The sequence below is a fragment of the Plasmodium yoelii genome (genome assembly GCF_900002385.2).
Source record: "Plasmodium yoelii strain 17X genome assembly, chromosome: 12".
Taxonomy (NCBI): domain Eukaryota; phylum Apicomplexa; class Aconoidasida; order Haemosporida; family Plasmodiidae; genus Plasmodium; species Plasmodium yoelii.
This window is the reverse complement of record NC_036184.2, coordinates 1,444,176-1,463,520: the sequence shown is the minus strand read 5'-3', so window position 1 is coordinate 1,463,520 and position 19,345 is coordinate 1,444,176. Positions and strand designations below refer to the sequence as shown.

Here is a 19,345-nt window from a genome sequence, read left to right as displayed (position 1 = left end):
TGTTTAAAAAAAAAATATGCATACACATTTTGGCTGTTTTTTTTTTTTAATGTATAGATCAAAAAAAAATGTTAATTGCTAAAATGGCTTGTTTGGTGCACTACACAAATATAATATATTTAACATAGTGATATATTTCATTTATAGACTTTTAGTGTAAGGATCAAACATATATATATGTATATGTAATAAATGACATGTTTTCCAACATAATAAAATATAGGAAATATATATTTCTAATGTAATAGGTATATACACTTATATGTGTGCTATGCTCTTGTTCGCTTAAATATATTTTTTTTTTCACCACGTATATGTACTAAACACAACTTAATATTTAGCTAGCTATATATTATGCACACACATATAATCACAAACTATATATTTTTATGTTGTTTATTCTTATAATAAAAAAAGACAAAAAAAAATATAATATTATAGTATAATTTATGCATTTTATTTTTATTCATATAAAGGGAATATCCTTATGTAATGGGAAAAATTGATGAATTAATAAAAAAAATCGATAATTCCGATGCCAAAAAATATATTGAATATTTAATTAAAGCAGATCAAACCGATCTTATAAATCATGAAGGCTTAAATGAAGAAAATATTTTTGATATCATTAAACAAATTAAAGAATTTGAAAAAGAATATCCTGGTGGATTAATTAAATATGTAGAAAAAGCAAAAAGACTTTTTAAACAATCACAAAATGAAGTTGATAAATATGCAAATTATATAATAGACCATCCCGATAATATAGTAAAAATAAAATTCCATTTGAAAGAATTATTATTTCAAGATGATACAAGTAATAAATTAATAGATATATATTCTCCCCAAAACTGTGAATTAATTAATTATGAAAAAAATTTAAAGGAATTTGAATTGTCTAATTTTAACAATAATTCACATGTTATTGATATAAAGAATAAATCTAAATATTTGGATAAAAATGTGACTTTACCAATAAATATATCATTATTAGAAAATAATAATATTTCTGATACAGTATATGAAAATAAATGGATATTAAATAATACATTTTATTTCAATAGAGATAATTTTAAAAAAGGAAAAAAACATTATAAAGAGCTTAACGAAATATGCCCCAAAAAATGCAAAACAGAATATGAAAATAATGAAATAGAAGGGGATAATATAGAATTGAATATTTCATCTATTGAAAAATTTCTTTATTATGAAAAAATAGGGTTAGAATATATTGATAAGGTTTGTTTCATTTTATTAGCAGGAGGATTAGGAGAAAGATTAAATTATAATGATATAAAATTAAAATTATTAACTAGTATAATATCCGAAAAAAGCTATATTGAATATTATTGTAATTATTTAAAAAGCTTTCAAGATTTTATTAAAAAACATAAAAATAAAGAAATGGATATACCCTTTATAATTATGTTATCTGATGATACTTATGAAAGTACAGTAAATTTTTTAGAAGATAATAATTATTTTTCTTTAAAAAAAAAACAAATATATTTATTAAAACAAAGAAATGTTTTATGCTTTAAAAATAATAAATCTCATTTAGATTATATATATAAAAATAATACTTTTTATTTGTCCAAAAAACCTCATGGGCATGGAGATATACATACATTAATTAAAAAACATATACACTTAGATGATTTCATTCAAAAGGGATATAACTATTTATATTTTTTTCAGGATACAAATGCTTTAGCAATAAAGGTTTTATTTGTTTGTTTGGGTGTATCTATAGAAAAGCAATTGCATATGAATTTTTTAGCTATATCTCGAAAGCCTGGTGAAGAAATAGGAACAATATGTAAATTAACAAATTGTGGAAAAACTATAGATGTTGTAAATATAGAATACAATATTTTTGAATCAATACTAAAAAATATATCAAAAAAAGATCTTGTTGATAAAGATGGGTGGTCATTATACTCAGGTAATACTAATTCCTTGATATTTGAAATACGAAAATATAATGAAATATTAAAAAAAACAAATGGAATAGTACCAGAATATATCAACCCAAAATATTCTGATGATACTAAACAAAATTTTGTAAGTCCAGCACGAATCGAATGTATGATGCAGGATTTTGTATATTTGTATTTTTCTCAAAATTGTAGCCAATCAAATGAAAATGGCCAAACAAATAAAAATGGGCAAGCAAATAAAAATGGGCAAGCAAATGAAAATGGCCAAGCAAATGAAAATGGGCAAGCAAATAAAAATGGCCAAACAAATAAAAATGACCAAACAAATAAAAATGACCAAGCAAATAAAAATGACCAAGCAAATGAAAATGACCAAGCAAATGAAAATGGCCAAACAAATAAAAATGAATGTGAGAATAGTAGTAAAGTGGGTGTAACTGAATTAAACCGATTTTTATGCTTTTCAGCAGTAAAAAATAACAAAATTAATGCAAAAAAAAAAATTCAAAACAATATACACCCAGAATGTATATATAGTGCAGAAGCTGATTTATATTATAGCAATTGTGCTTTTATAGAATTAGCATGTATATATAATAAAAAAAATAATAATTTAGAAAAGATGGGAATTCAAATTTTGAATGGAACCCCATATATTATGCCACCTAAAGTATTAATTGAACCACAGTTTGCTTTTACATTAACACAGCTAATAAACAAAATAAAAGGAAACATAACCATAAAGAATAATTCTACTTTATGGATAAAATCCGATGCAATTATTACAAATTTATATTTAGATGGTGCATTAATTATTGAAAACACTAATAAAGAGCCAAATAATAGTCCTATTATATTGGAAGAAAATTTGTATATAAAAAATCAAGGATTCCAAATAGTAGAGCACCTTGAAAAATCCAAAAATATTTCTGAAAATTCAGATATAAGGGATTATAAATTAGTGAAAAGAGCTGTTCTTGTGATAAGTAGTTGAATTAGAGATAATCCCCTTTGTACCCTATGATTTGTTATATGTATATACAAAATAGCTAAAAAAAATATATGAACATGCAGGTAAATAATATCTTCTTTTGATGTACATACACTCCTAATTGTTTTTAGCTAGCTGCACACACATATTTTCATTTGTTTTATATTTTTATTTCATTATAATTTTTAAATAAAATATTCAATCAGTTGGGTGAGTATATTTATAATATACAAGGAAATATATACATCCCTGTGTTCATTTCATATATAACATCATTTTGCCATTTGAAATATTTGTTCGAAATGAAAGAAAAAAAAATAAAGAAATAAAAGTAACATGATTAAAAAAAGGAAAAAGTAATAAGAAAGCGCTCTCTCTGTTTTGAAAAAGTGGACATAAATATGGATGAATTATACACGTACGAATATGTATATTTACAGAAACTTCGTCTGGCATTTGTAAAAAAAGCCAAAAGACGTATAAAAGGATAAATATATAAATAAATGCACATATATATATATATGTTTATTTTTTTTACTCTAATAAAATATAATTAATATATGTATGCTAAAAAAAAAAAAAAAAAGAGTTGCAAATAATAATAAGATTCTTTCTATATTTATATTTGAACTTCAATTGGGTAGGTAATAATATGGTTATTATGATAAACATAATAAAATAAAAATAAAGTGTTATGAAAATAGCCAAAAATTAATAAATGAAAAAAAAAAAATATAAATTATTTATAAAATTAATTTTTTTTCCTCTTTCTTTTATTGTATCCTTCACTATCATCACCATCGTCACTTTGATATGCAAATCGTTTTTTGTCGTCTAAGAAATAGAAAATAATAAAGAAAAAAAAAATATATATGTATACATGTGTGTATACTATTTATGTCTTCAATAAACAGGAATTAAAATTAGTAGCTAACGAAAAAACATTTCATTTTATTGTATATATTGGTTTACCTTTTTTAGCTCTTTCCTCAAGTTCGTCCCATGATAACCCTTCATCATCTGAGTCTTCTTCAACTTCTTCATCTCCATCACTTTCTGTGGCTAAACTTTCTTCTTCACTGTCATCATATTCACTATCTTCTTCTGCACTCTGAAAAAAAAAAAAAAAAAAAAAAGGGAATGTAAAAAATACAAAATTAGAGAACATGATAAAGTTCAAAGGTAGAAATTGACAGGAATTGAAGAAATTGACAGGAATTGACTTACTATTTCTGATTCGTCGACTTCATACTCGTCATCCTCATCTTCATCTTCAGCAGACTGTTCCTCTTCATCATCATCTTCTCCTAAAAAGCCATCAAATCCCTTGGAATTAACAAAAGATTCAATATCTGCAAGAATAGTTTTAAGTATATTTCCCCATTGAAGATTATTTTTTCCTTCATAATATACTATGTCAATAGTGGTTAGCCATTTTTTAATTGTGTCTATATATTCAATAGGTATAACATCAATTCTTTTTACAGGCTTAGTATAATCCTTAAAAACAAAAATCATATCAAAGTTTCTTAAACCATGATGTACTCTTTCTAAAGATGCAATTTCAATATCTTCTACAGATAATATAAAAGGTGGCCATTCAATTAAATGATTAATAGTATTAGCAGTAACAAATATTTCGACATTACTTTTGTTTGGAACACCTGAAAATGTTAATTCTGGATATGGAATTTCGAATTCGATTTTTGATATATCTTGCATTTGTTGTACAAAATTTTTAAAAATAAGATTTAATTTATTTTTTTGTTCTCTTTCTTTCATTTCATCATGCATTTCATCAGGGTCATATACATTTCTAGCTTTAGCTCGATCAAGATCATCTATTTGTGTTCCTACTTCACAATAAAATTGAACATCTAATGTTTTTTTTTTTCCTACCATAATATATCTTTTTAAATGAAAATGAATTAATATAATTAATTGTCCATCACATGGCTGATAAAAAGCATGTTTAATATCATCAAATAAAATATCAATATATTCTGTAGTTCCTCTTGAATTTGCAGAATATCTTAAACCATTAGTATGTAATTCTAAAGTTCCTAAAATTTTTCTACCAGTAAATATATTAGGTCTTGTCATTAAATCTCGTAATACTATTCTTCTACCAGTTTTATTTAAAGCTAATTTTTCATTTGATGTTTTAGAATCATTTACATCTGCTTCTACTTCTTTTTGTTTTACTTGTTTAATTAATTCTTTAACTTGTTTAACAACTATTTGTAAATGTTTCTCATCATTTGATTTAAATATTAATTCTTTAATATACATTTCTTTTTCGTTTAATTTTGGGAAAGAATTAAGTTCACCTTTTTGTGATCCCTGATTTCCTGGAACTTGAAAATTTATTCTTAAAACAAATATATCATTATTATCTTCATAATTTGAACTTAAATTTTTAATTGTAGATACATGAAAAGGTATATGTGCACCATTTACAGGTAATAAAATTGATTCATGTTTATTATCTACATGAATTATATTAGATCTTAAATCACGAGGAATCAAATCTGCATCATTATATGATTTAATATCTTCTAATTTTTTAATATTTTTTTTATTTAAGTCTTTATATTCATTAGTACCTTCTGAAAATCTATTTTTTATTTCTTCTATTTTTTTATTTTTTAATTCATTTTGTCTTTTATTTAATTCTTCAATTTCTTGTTCATTATTATGAGCCAATGAATTTTTATTTCGTCGTCTTAATCTGTCTGATACTATAACACTAGATGCATTATTTAATATACTTGCAGATATTCCAATTTTTTTTTTATTTTCATTATCTCCATTTTTATTTTTTTCTTTTTTTATTTTTTCAGATTTTGTATTTCTATCATCATCTTCATCATCATCACTTTCATTATAATCGCTACCTTCTCTTTTTACATTTTTAGATTCTTTTATATTTTTTTTTTTATTATCTTCATTATCTTCTTCTTCATTTTCACTTCCACTTTCCTCTAATTCATATGATATAGTATTTATTTCTTTACTTATTGCATCTGTGAGAATAGTTATTTCATCTTTGTCATTAACAAAAACTGTATCACTGATCCATGTTGAGAAAACATTTTTAGAATCTGGCATCTGCACATTTTCGAACCCAACAGAAATGTTATAAGATGTATTTTTTTCAATCGTAGCATTCGAATTATTTATTGTGATTAAAAATTCTTTTTCCATAAATTCAAAACCTATAACATGACCCAAACATTTTATAAAATAATTTTCTAAATTAATATTTCCAATTGTTTGATAATTTTGTTTATTATCTTTAATATATTGTATAGCCTTTTTATATACATCTGAAAAAGATGTATTACATTTTAAGCAATCATTAATTATGTATTTTTGTATAGAAAAAGTAAAATTATAAAGTTCTTTATGATATTCTTTAGCATTTAATAATAAGGTTCTATTTATATTTGCACACAATTCTTTATATTTAACACCTATACCTATAACTATAGTACCATCATTTTGTGATAAATAATTATTATCATTAGTATTTTTGAAATTTAACAAAAATTTATTACCACTTTGCACACTACTATATATAACATCTATATCGTCTATATCTGCTTTTAATTTATCCTTTATTTTAACAACACATTTTTTATTTTCATTGAATTTTAAAACTTTTTCTTTTATTTTATTATGACTTTCATATTCTTCACTATCCAATGAATTTTCAATTGTTGTTATTAAAACACTTTTCATTATAATACTAGCTATATCGCTAGCTGATTTTTGTAATTTTACATCTGATTTAGATCTAAGATTTAATAAACTTTTTATATTATTATTTACATCTATTTCATTTTTATTCAAATTTTTAATAAAATCATAACATGCTTCAAAAAAACTTCCAGTAGAATCTTTATCTTTTAAAATTAATAATTCTTTATTATTAAACATATTTATTTCATTTTTTATTTTTTCAAAATTTTCACTATTATCATTATTATTTCTTTCTAAAATTGTTATATTATTCATTTTATCTAATAATGGTTGTAGAAACTTTTTTTTTTTATCGCTTGTGAGAATTATTAGTTTTTCATCTTTTTTGCAAAATAAAAAAAATGTTTCTGTTAGTTGGTATCCTAAAAGCCACATCTGAAATTGTTCTTGAATCGTTGCATTATCATCTTTGCTAGATTTACCCGATAAAATACAAAATGCATTACTATTCTCAAAATCTTTATTATTATTATTTTTCCAATATGTAAACATGAAGTTTATCTTTTCTTTGGCATTATCTACATCTAATCCTTCACTCATTTTTCCTAACTTGTTTTTACAAAGCTCAAAAATTCTTTCTACAATTATGTCTAGACTATATTTAAACTCCTTTTATATTCTTCTAATGGTTTATAACATATATATAGCACAGTTTTTATATATGTATATATATTATTATATATTTATATTTTCAGAACACACATATATTTATACATTAGCTCCTTGCCAATATTTCCAATAAGTTTTACTAAAATTTGAGGATGAAAAAAAATATATACACATATTATGAATACTTTCAAATAACTATTCTTAGCATTATTGGTTGTGTATTTTTTTTCTTTTTTTTTTAAAATAAAATGCTCATTATTATGATTCGTTTTTTCCTTCCTTTTCAAAAATTGGCATTTATCCTTTGTATCGTCTTTATTTTGGTATTTAAAAATTATTATTATTTATATTGTTATTATTATTATTATTATTGTTATTATTATTATTATTGATATTATTATTATTATTATTATTATTGATATTATTGATATTATTATTATTTATTATTTTTTAATTCTCAATTTTTTAATTTTCAAATTTTTAATTTATATTTGCGGGCTTATGCAATTAAAGTATTTTCTCTTTTCATTATATGTCTCGATATATATCAAAACATTTTCATAACTTTATAAATATTCGCAAAAATAAGAGTAAAAAAAATACACTAGTAAAGATTGCATATAAAAAGATAAAATATGATAATGTGGGTTTATTACATTACAATATTTTGTAATTTGATCAGGCTTGTTAATAATTATTTTCATTTAGAAAAATAAATCCCTTTACCTATTTTTCTCATATATTAAATTTTTAATAAATAAGTATATATAATAAATTTATGTGTGAATAAAATACGAGAGAAAAAAAAAAAAAAAAAAAAAAAATTATATATAAGATATGATAAAATAAAACACCTTTTATTGTGCAATTTAGTAAACCTTTTGGCTTTATTTTTTACCATATTTTTTTCAATATATAATTTAATGCATTTATTCACTTTAAGTGTATTTATTTCTTTCTCTGAACCTACTTATATAATATATTCTATATGGAGAAAAAATTGAGAAAAAAAGAGGATAAAAATATAGGTGTGAAATATTTAATAGAAAAAAAAAAAAAAATAATAATATAAAGAGTTTCCATCATTATATATTGTACATACATGTGTATGCGTGTTATTTATATATAAATAAATGGTGCTCTAATATATTTTTTTTTTTTTTTTTTTTACCTATCTTAGAGCCTGAATTTATTTAAAAAAAATATATATATTTATTTCAATTAACACTATTATTTTTGTTTTTTATGTCTTTGATGAAATATATATTCTCTTAAATGAGACATTATTTTTGTATAAACATATTATTTTTTATAATGTGTATTTATTTTTTTATTGGCTTATAGGAATAAAATAATTTTAGTTCATGAAAAAATAATATAAATTAATTAAATTTTTTGATATCTCTTTTTAAAAAAAAAACAAAAACAAAGTATATATAAATATGATTATATAAGTTTTTATATAATAAAAAAATAAAAATAAGGATAGGTTTGTTAATCTTTCAAGTTTTATTGTATATATTATCTTTTAAAACTTTTACACACATATGTAATAATAAAATGATAAAACAATGTTATAGTAATGAACTTAAAAAATAAAAATGATAATATTTTTTATTATTAATATTTGAATAGGTTAATAAAATATTATTATAATATAAAAGACTCCCAATTTATTAAATGGCTATTTTTATTTTTATCCACCTATTAATATTTATATATATATTTAGCTATCCCCTTTCACTAAATTGGCTATATACACATTTATTTGTTCATTTTCGAGAAAATAATAATTTGCGTATATCCATATTTCAAACAAATGACTTAATATTATGTTTAAATGTATTTAGCATGTGCAAAAAAAGTTTAAAAAAAAAATTTTAATTACATTCATACACACATCATATGTATATCTACAACCATGACTCTATAAAGATCCACAATAATAATACCCTTAAAAAATATATAAAAATAAAAATTGTTTAATAGCTATTTTTTTTTTTTTTTTTTTTTTTTTTTTATTAAATATTAGTTAAAAATACATGTACGTTCATATAATAAATACAACTTTTTCAAAAAAAAAAAAAATTGGTATAATAAATCTTCATATAGTAAATACAACTATATGTACTTTTGGGGAGTATTGGTGAAATTATTTTAGAATATTAATAATATTAACAATATTAACAATATTAACAATATTGATATGTGGATAAAAAGGATTGTAACGATTTTTATCTGTTAATATGCATTTTTTTCACATTTTTAATAAATATACACCTCCTAAAAATTGGGATGTATACAAAAAACCCAACCAATAATACTACAAATGATTATACCTGTTTATATAGTTCTTATTATATCTTTATTTTTAACCTTTTAAATATTTTTATTTCTTATATATATATGTATATGTATTATATGTGTTATAAGGAATACCAAAGTATCGGTTGGAAAAAAAAATATGGCAAAATAATAAAAATAAGTCTTACATAATATATACACTAAAATAAGTTGACACAAAATATGTATTACATAATATATACACTAAAATGAGTTGACACAAAATATGTATTACATAATATATACACTAAAATGAGTTGACACAAAATATGTATTACATAATATATACACTAAAATGAGTTGACACAAAATATGTATTACATAATATATACACTAAAATGAGTTGACACAAAATATGTATTACATAATATATACACTAAAATGAGTTGACACAAAATATGTATTACATAATTGTTATGTGTGATACACTATAATTGTATTTAATTTTGTAAGGGATAAATTTATCTGTGCATTTATATATAGGGTAATAATTAAGGTATATTTTTGTTTTGAAAAAAATTTTGAGAGTCGTATTTTTTGGTATAAAAAATAAGAAAACTTGATTATAATTAAAAAAAAATGAAAAATATATAAGTAAAAAAAGAAATTATAAAAATTAGCATATATTATACTAATTTTTATATGTAATACAAAAACATAAAATAAAATTTAATTCTATTTTTTATCTCTACCATTTTCAAAAATATATAATATGGCATTGATAAATTTGTATGGGAATTGTATATACATACAATCTACATATCTTTGTAATTCCCAAAACAAATATATTATAAATATATCTTCTATAATACGTATAAAATAAAATTATAAATGCGTATTGTGATTATACATATATAATATATATATTATTGTATCCGGCATATGTATATACAATTAAACAATATTACATTATATAATATAATTTTTTTCTCTTAATTTTATTTTTTTTAATTACATATTTGTTTAAATATCATAATTATAAAAAAAAATGATATTATACTTTTTATTTGATTAAGAAATATTGTGAGTATATTTTTATAATTAATTTTTTTTATAAATAGTTACAAAAAAAAAAAAAAAAATAAGGCTAAAAAAATATTCAAGTTTCAAAATTAGTATGAAATTAAGAATTAGGCATTCATTAAAACATCAGAAAAAAAAAAAAAAAATAGAGACAATAAATAAAGAATAACACAAAATATTTAAGTATATATATATTTTCGAATAAATAGTAAAACATTAAACACGCTAATATAGTTACATATAAATGCATATTATGTATTTGATAGTTGTCGGTATTTATTTTTAATGAGATTGCGTTAAAACAATCATAAAATTTATACCAAATAATCATATAGTAGAAATATATATTATTTCTATATATGTTTGCTGATCTTAAAAACAGAATATCAAAACTTTTCAATTTTAGTCAAAACTCAAATGTTATGATATATACTCAACTTAAAGAAATATAATTCAAACAAACTTGTTTCTGCTCATACTAGATATACCACTTAGTTATAATACGTTAAAAAAATTTTTAAATTTAAAAAAAAAAAAAAAAAAAAAAAAAAATATATATATATATATATATAAGAGAATTAAAAAATTAATGTGATCATACGCTGCAGAATTAACAAAACTGTGACGAATAAATAGAACATTAGTTTTACAAATAATTAATAATATTAAAATGGTTATACGTGATAGCGTTTCAAGAATATACGTTGGTAATCTACCATCACATGTCACATCTAGAGATGTAGAAAATGAATTTAGAAAATTTGGTACAATATTAAAGTGTGATGTTAAAAAAACAGTATCGGGTGCTGCATTTGCATTTATAGAATTCGAAGATGCACGAGATGCAGCAGATGCAATTAAAGAAAAAGATGGATGTGATTTTGGTGGAAATAAATTACGAGTTGAAGTCCCATTTAATGCTAGAGACAATGGAAAATATAACTCAAGAGGTAGAGGAATGATGGGAAGGGGTTCAAAATCAAGAAGAGGACGATATGTTGTGGAGGTAATAAATATATCCATATTTATGATAATATTAATATAAGAATATATTATGTATTGTTTTGGTTTCACTGTAAATTTCTATAGATCTTAATCAATTATTGTGCTGTATAATTTTGCATATAAAATTTAAAAGTGTTATATACATATATTTACTCACTAATATCAATTTGATTTAATTTAATTTAATTTAATTTTGTTCGCTCTTTAGGTTTCTGGATTACCCCTTTCAGGTAGTTGGCAAGATTTAAAAGATCATCTTAGAGAAGCAGGGGAATGTGGTCACGCAGATGTTTTTAAAAATGGTACAGGTGAAGTTTCCTTTTTTCATAAAGAAGATATGCTTGAAGCTATTGAAAAATTTAACGGATCAACATTTAGATCACATGAAGGAGAAAAGGCAAAAATAACAATACGTCAAAAAAAAACATCATGGCGACGAGATGATGGATATGGTAGATATAGTGATAGAAATAGAAGTTATTCAAGCCGAAGTTATTCAAGAAGTGATAAGAGATCCTATTCAAGAAGCAGAAGCTACAGTAGCAGGAGCTATAGTAGAAGCAGAAGTCGAAGCAGAAGTCGTAGCCGAAGTAGAAGCAGAACATCTAGTAGTAGAAGCAGAAGTATGGATAGAAGAAGAGATGCATATGAAAAAAAAAGAAGCTACTCTAGAAGCTCATCTTATCAAGATAGAAGAAGAAATAATAGATCCATATCAAAATCGGGATCTAGATCTGTTTCCAGATCAGGTTCACGATCTGCTTCAAGATCTTCATCATGGTCTCATAAAAGAAGACATTAGATGTATTGTAAGCATATTTGTACAAACTTAGTACATAAATATATAGAGAAATATTTATCTATTTACTTATTTGTCTGTGAGGCATATTGAAAAAGGGTATATTATCATTGACAATGCCATATGTAGAGAAATAATAGGCAGATATTTAAAAGTACATCCATACTTATATATATGTTTACGCGAGACAACCGTTAGAGTATCTATTTATATACAAATTGAGGGAAAATAAATTATATTTCTTTTTCTTTTCATTTATTATTATATATTAAGATATTATAATATCTTTTATTATTTTTTTATTTTCTCCCATATTTCAACATACTTTATCCAGAAAGTAGTTTATACAACGTTATACATATGGGCCCCAAATTCGCCATATTATTTTATCTGCATGATTATATTTATTTTTTAATTCATCTATATATACGTTAAATTATATGACATTGCATTGTTATATATGTATAGATAGACATTATTATTGACATATTGTTATGTATATATATAATATATATATATTTTATAAAATGTTTTTATAATTTTTTTTTTAAATAAATACTTATAAATAAAAATAATTACCAAATATTTATGTAAATTTTTTAAAATAGCTATAATTTTAATTATATGTCAAAACTTTATTTCATACATATATATAATGGTCCGTATATTTGTATGTCTTGATAAAAATAATATAACATAATGAAATATAAAAATGAGGGCATTCAATCTTTTGCCCTGGACAAATTATTATCGTAATGATAGTAATACAAAAGTAGTAGTTTGTATTTAAAGGCTTTTTTTTTCATATTTATAATAATAGCTTTAAAAAAATAAACAATATATTATGTTTTTTTGTTATTTACAACGGCTACATAACAAATGGTTGGTATTATTTTTTATCAGTGTATATATATAATATGCCTATTATTTCAATATAGTAAAGCTTATATAATATTTTTTTATATTAAGCCAATAATTCCATTTATTTGTGTGTGTAATACATTTTAATTACACACACTTTTTTTATTTATTTGTTCTAGTTAAATACATGCTACCATATACTAACTATATAATATATTTCATTTGATTCACAGCTTGTTAACTTATTTTGAATTTAATGTATGCGTCCCATATTCATTGATATGAGAATATTTATAGCATGTAAACAACTTATAGTTTTCCACAACCAGTACAATTTACCTTGCCTGTTAATGTAAATATAAGATTTTTTTTTCTTTTTTATATGACTGTTCATAAAAAAATAGACATTTTATACTTTATAAAAAAAATATAAATAAATCACCATTATTTAGCTAAATTGTTTATTTTAAAAAAGAATAAAAATGCTTGGCAATGTAAAAACAACGTTGAAAATAGCTAATCGTTTATGTAAGTATTAATTTTTATTTTTTTTTGTGAAATTATTTTTTTTGTTATACCGTTATTTTTACTATATATATATATTATAATATGTAGATTATTAATTTTCTTAAATCAATAAATCGCAGTAATTTATAGTGTGTAATAAAATTAGAAGAGTGCTTGTTCATTGTTACATAATCCTCTAATTATATATTTATTTAGACATATATATATATATATATATATGCGTGTATATATTTTTTATCTTTTACAATGCAATATTTAAAAGGGAAAACCGTCGCTACCTTAAAATATGATGACAATTCCAGTGAAAAAAATAATGAAAAACAAAAAAAGTCAAATTCATACTTTAAAATGCTACACACAATTGGAGAAAAATCTAGCTTAAATGATTTGTCTTATAATGACAAAAAAAAAGAAAAAAAAAAAGAAAAAGCTAAGGAATCGCATAATAACCAAAAAAATATTGTGAACGGAAATTCTTTTAATGAAGCAACCTCAAATAAAATAAAAAATGAATATGATGGAATGAATGATCGGATTTCGAAGAAAAAACTTTCTGGAAAATTATGGAGTCAAGACTCTGATGATGATTCAAATAGTTCGATTTATGAATTAGAAGAAAAAAAAAAGAAGAAAAATAATAAGGAAATCATGGAAAATAATTTAGAAGATGATTCAGTGAGCGAAGATGATGAGTATGTGGAAAATCAGTCAAACAATAGTATGGATAGTAGTGAAAATAGGTCAGACAAAAAAAATGATAAGAATAAAAGCAAAGATACCGAAAGTGAAGAAGAAAACACAACTGTACTAGGTATAGAAAAAAAAGAAAGTATTAAAAAAAAAGAGGAATCAGTTTTTGAAAGACTATATACAAGTAATAAATTCGATTATAGCAAGAAAAGATCTTTGGATCCAAAGTTAAAAAAACAGTTTACTGAAAATATATATTCAATAATGGAAAAAGAGAAAGGTGGAAATAAACCTAAAAAGTCATTTAGTATACGGCTCGATAAAAATGTAACATATTCTTCATTTATGCCATATAATAAAGCAAGAAAGGAAAATTTGGAAAAAAAATTAAATATAATGAGAGCGAAATCGCAAGTTTTAAAAATTGCTGAAATGTATATGAATAGTGATAAATTAAAATCATTGAAAATGATAGAAAAAGGGAATACGCAATCATTTGATAAGAATAAAAAAAAAATAGGTTTAAAAAAAATGCAAACTTCGGATCCGTTTTTTATATTACATAAAAACTTAGAAGAAAACAACATCCAATTGAAGAAAGTTGTTAATGATGGTCCAAATGATTCAAAAACACAATCAATGAAAGATGACAAATTTAATAATACAAAAAGTAAGGTACAAAATAAAACAAACGTAAAGAAATTTAATTACGATAAATATGTTAAGTTAAGAAAATATGTAAGTTTCAAAAATAAGACAAAGATGATATTAGCAAAAAAATCACCCAAAGATAATCTTCAAGGATTTAAATTATTTGACAATATGATTGGAATAAATAATTTTGGGAAATTATATTTTTGGAATGGATATAAATGGAAAAATATAAATATATTTTATGAAAATTTTATATCAGCATGTACTAATAAGAATGGACAAATAATATGTATAAATAACAATTATAAACCTGGATATCTATTAATGAATAAATCATTTAAAAAAATAGACACATGTATAGAAGAATTTTTTTTTAAAATAGCAATTAGTAATAAAAATAAAATATGGGGTATAAATTTAAGAGGGGATTTACAAAAATGGAATTTATATCAATGGATTATTATCAAAAAAGCATATGGTATTTCTAAATTAAAATCGTTAGCATTTGATAGAAATAACAAACTGTGGGTATTAGACCAAAGAAATTATTTCTATATTTATGATACAGAATATAAAAACTGGATGCTTAGAAATGTAAATGGAGCTAATATTAAAGATTTCGACTTTAACGAAGATAATTTATTAATTGCTGTAACAAATGATGGAATTATTAAAATTTTCAAAAACCATCGCTGGATAAAATATGGTATATTGGCTGAAATGAAAATAGCTAGTCTCCATTTTTTACGAAATGCAAAGCCCCCTCAAATAATGAAAGGCATAAAACCTAAGGAAGATGGTGTAACTAAATAGGGGAAATGAAATGGGAGCATAATTATGATAAAGGATTGTGTGTTTAACGAAAAGAAGTTTATTATATATATATATATATATATATATTTATTTATGTACATACATATTTATATATTTATTTTTTGTCTTGGTATGAGAAAGGGAGGAGGAACACAATTTTGCTCCAAACTGAAGCTGCGAATTATTGAGAAAATTTATTTTTTTCTTAATTACCATTAATTTAGCTAGTTTGTATTTTTATAAAATTATATTTTTCTTAAATCGGGAAAAGTACAAATTCATATCCATGTATGTTCCTTTTTCATGTTGATATATGTTCATCTTAAAAAAAATGTAAAAAAAAAATTTTTTAAATAAAAAAAATAATTGGTAGTATCTGCATAGATTCAAGAAGTTTCTGAGTCACCCATTTTTTTTGTGCTTTATTATATGTACAAATATATGTATTTTTTCTTTTTCCCATTTTTATTAATTTTTCTTATTTCATTTAGCATGTAGATGATTCTATATATTTGCTTATGTGTTCATCAGTTTGGTATTTTTTAAAGTACATTGTAGATCATTATTTTTAAACATATGTATGGTGTTATATTATTTTGCATGATCTATTTTGCATGATTTATTTTGCACGATTTATTTTGCATGATTTATTTTACATTTTTTTCATTTAAGCATATTTATATTAATTTCTGATAATAACATTTGGAGGGGAGGGTACAGATATATGCATAAAAAATAGGCTTTAAATTTGTTTGCAATTTAAGATCATTTGAACTGCCAATTTTGCCAATTTTGCCAATTATACCAATTTTGCCAATTATGCCAATTATGCCAATTTTGCCAATTTTGCCAACTTTATTTATTTGAATTTCTTTTAAATTGCATCATATCTCTCCCCATCCAATTTAGTGCTTAAATATGGTTAAATCGGTTATAGAATGTGATAATATATATATCAGTATAAAATTTGGCAATTACAACAATCAAATTGACGATGTTGAAAATGGATAAGTCGATACATACGTGAATGAATAGAGAAAGAGGACAAAAGGAGAAGAAGATATAGTTGATAGGTTTATAAAAAAATTGTGATAAAAATTGTGATAATAATAGTGATAATAATAGTGATAAAAATAGCGATACAAATTGAAGTTTAAGATGCCATTTGGCTGCTTCGTAATTTTCACATTTATTAGTGTGTTCATTTTTTTTGTCTAGTGAAAAATGAATACGATTTCATCAATGCTAGTTCAAAAATTAACCCCAAGTGTGAATTTAAAAAGAATAAGTTCTGGACATTTGTTGAAACATTTTGAAAATGTGTGTGAGCATATATTTGATATATGCAAATATAAAATAGTAAAATCAGGGGGTAACAAAAAGTATCATAACAAGATGATGAAAATAAAAAAAAATGTGAGAGTTAGAATAGAGTCAAGTAAATATAATAGAATAAGAGATAAAAGTTTTGATAAAATAGATAAAAATGAAATATTTAAACAAGTTTATAAATTTATGGACAAATCGATGGTTTTACTACCTGAGTTTAGTTCTCAGGATATGCTTCGTTTATTATATGGGATATTAAAAATAAAAGTATTTGATAAAAATAAAAAAAGACGAAAAAAAGTATTAAAATATATAGAATATTATATATTAGAACAGAATATATTAAAAAATAAATGTGATAATGTAGATAATTTTTGGAAAAATATAAGTATAAATGATATGATAATGTTATTTAAGCTTTTTGTTTTGAATGATTGTTATTCTTATAATTTGTTAAAACTTTTAATTGAAAATATTTTAAAAAATATAGATCTTATGATACCATCTGATTTGGTACTTTTTTTAAATTCATATCATATATATTTAAAAAAAAAAAAAAAAATTAATAGATATAATTTAAGAGAAATAAAAATACAAAATGGTTATTTACAACAAATATATAAAAATATTATAAATAATTTAAATTTAACAAATAAGGAAATATCACAATTTGTCTTATTTTTATCAATTGAAAAAAATTATATAATATTAAATAATAAAATTGAAATATATACCAAATTAATGGATCATATAGAAAAAACAATTTATATGTACTCTCCTAAACAGATAAGAAGTTTCTTATTATATTTTTTTACAATACATAATAGGATGTTGAAAATAAATAAATTTAACAATAGTGATAAATATAATACGGATAAATTTGTATCTTTTATGCAATGTCTATTTAAACAATATAACAAAAGAAGCATAGATATAAAAATAGAAGAAGAGTTACACATTTTAAATATTTCCTTAAAAAATAATTATTATGATTATACAAGTTTAGAGAATATAATATTTAATATAAAAAATAATATTTCCCATTTAAGCAACAATCAAAATATTATAAAATTTATTAATTTAATTTTAAAATTTAGAAATGTAAATAAGAGTCATTTCATACAAAATGATGAAATGCAATTTGTTAATTATATGATTAACCAAGTTATAATAGATTGCACAAATTTTATTCAGCTTAAATATAAATATATTCCTTGGAAATTTAAACATATTTTTATAAAACATAATATTTATGAGCTTCTTAATGGTGGTGCCAAAAGAGGAGTTAATCAGTTAACCTAGAAAATGGAGAATTATCCCGTTCTCTACATTTTTATATTTTACATTTCTATGCTTTTTTTTTTTATTTTATTATTTTTTTTTTTTTTTGCTTTGTTCCCCCTTTAATGGTTGGGGAGAATGTAAAAAATTCGTGTTGAATTATCACACATACATTTGTTGTAATGGTTAACTTGGAGTAAGAACCAACATGTATACATATTATATACATATATATATACATATATATACTTGCACTAATTTGAAATTTTCCTACATTTTTATATAAAAATAATATATCTCCTAATAAATTACTCAAATTAATAAAAAATGCAAATATAATTAGTCCATGTACAAATTCTGTAATATTTTGTATTTTTTTTTTTTTGCTAAAATTATATAAAAAAAATAAATCATGAAAAAACGATAAAAATTAAAGATTTAATTTTATTCAAAAAAAAAAATTTACTATATATATAATTTGCATATATATATGGTCCATCACATATTTTAGAGTTAGCCTTGATAAAACTGTTATTATATTTTGCTTTATTTTACTTTATTTTACTTTATTTTACTTAATTTATTTTACTTTATTTTATTTTATTTCTTTCCCTTTTGCACCTTAATTATTATATACTATATAAATAATATGCTATACAAACATATCCCCCAAAAAAAAAAATAATAATAATAATAATATAGTATCATCTTCTA

General features: G+C 21.9%; 5 protein-coding genes across 5 annotated transcripts; 4 read left to right on the top strand and 1 right to left on the bottom strand.

The window, feature by feature from the left end:
- Nucleotides 1–492: 492 nt before the first annotated feature.
- On the top strand, nucleotides 493–2,934 carry PY17X_1235700 (uncharacterized protein; the record flags this gene model as incomplete). Its single annotated transcript, XM_720737.2, has 1 exon — nucleotides 493–2,934. One exon carries the CDS (start codon nucleotides 493–495, stop codon nucleotides 2,932–2,934), a length of 2,442 nt encoding a protein of 813 aa, XP_725830.2.
- Nucleotides 2,935–3,682: 748 nt separating this feature from the next.
- PY17X_1235600 (uncharacterized protein) lies at nucleotides 3,683–7,236 on the bottom strand (the record flags this gene model as incomplete). Its single annotated transcript, XM_720738.1, has 3 exons — nucleotides 3,683–3,765; nucleotides 3,904–4,042; nucleotides 4,159–7,236. 3 exons carry the CDS (start codon nucleotides 7,234–7,236, stop codon nucleotides 3,683–3,685), a joined length of 3,300 nt encoding a protein of 1,099 aa, XP_725831.1.
- Nucleotides 7,237–11,341: 4,105 nt separating this feature from the next.
- Nucleotides 11,342–12,478, top strand: PY17X_1235500 (splicing factor 1; the record flags this gene model as incomplete). Its single annotated transcript, XM_719537.1, has 2 exons — nucleotides 11,342–11,677; nucleotides 11,885–12,478. 2 exons carry the CDS (start codon nucleotides 11,342–11,344, stop codon nucleotides 12,476–12,478), a joined length of 930 nt encoding a protein of 309 aa, XP_724630.1.
- A 1,632-nt stretch (nucleotides 12,479–14,110) lies between these two features.
- Nucleotides 14,111–16,021, top strand: PY17X_1235400 (conserved Plasmodium protein, unknown function; the record flags this gene model as incomplete). Its single annotated transcript, XM_022956855.1, has 1 exon — nucleotides 14,111–16,021. One exon carries the CDS (start codon nucleotides 14,111–14,113, stop codon nucleotides 16,019–16,021), a length of 1,911 nt encoding a protein of 636 aa, XP_022812694.1.
- Nucleotides 16,022–17,245: 1,224 nt separating this feature from the next.
- Nucleotides 17,246–18,652, top strand: PY17X_1235300 (conserved protein, unknown function; the record flags this gene model as incomplete). Its single annotated transcript, XM_719535.1, has 1 exon — nucleotides 17,246–18,652. The coding sequence occupies one exon, from the start codon at nucleotides 17,246–17,248 to the stop codon at nucleotides 18,650–18,652; it is 1,407 nt and encodes a 468-aa protein (XP_724628.1).
- Between the last annotated feature and the right edge of the window lie 693 nt (nucleotides 18,653–19,345).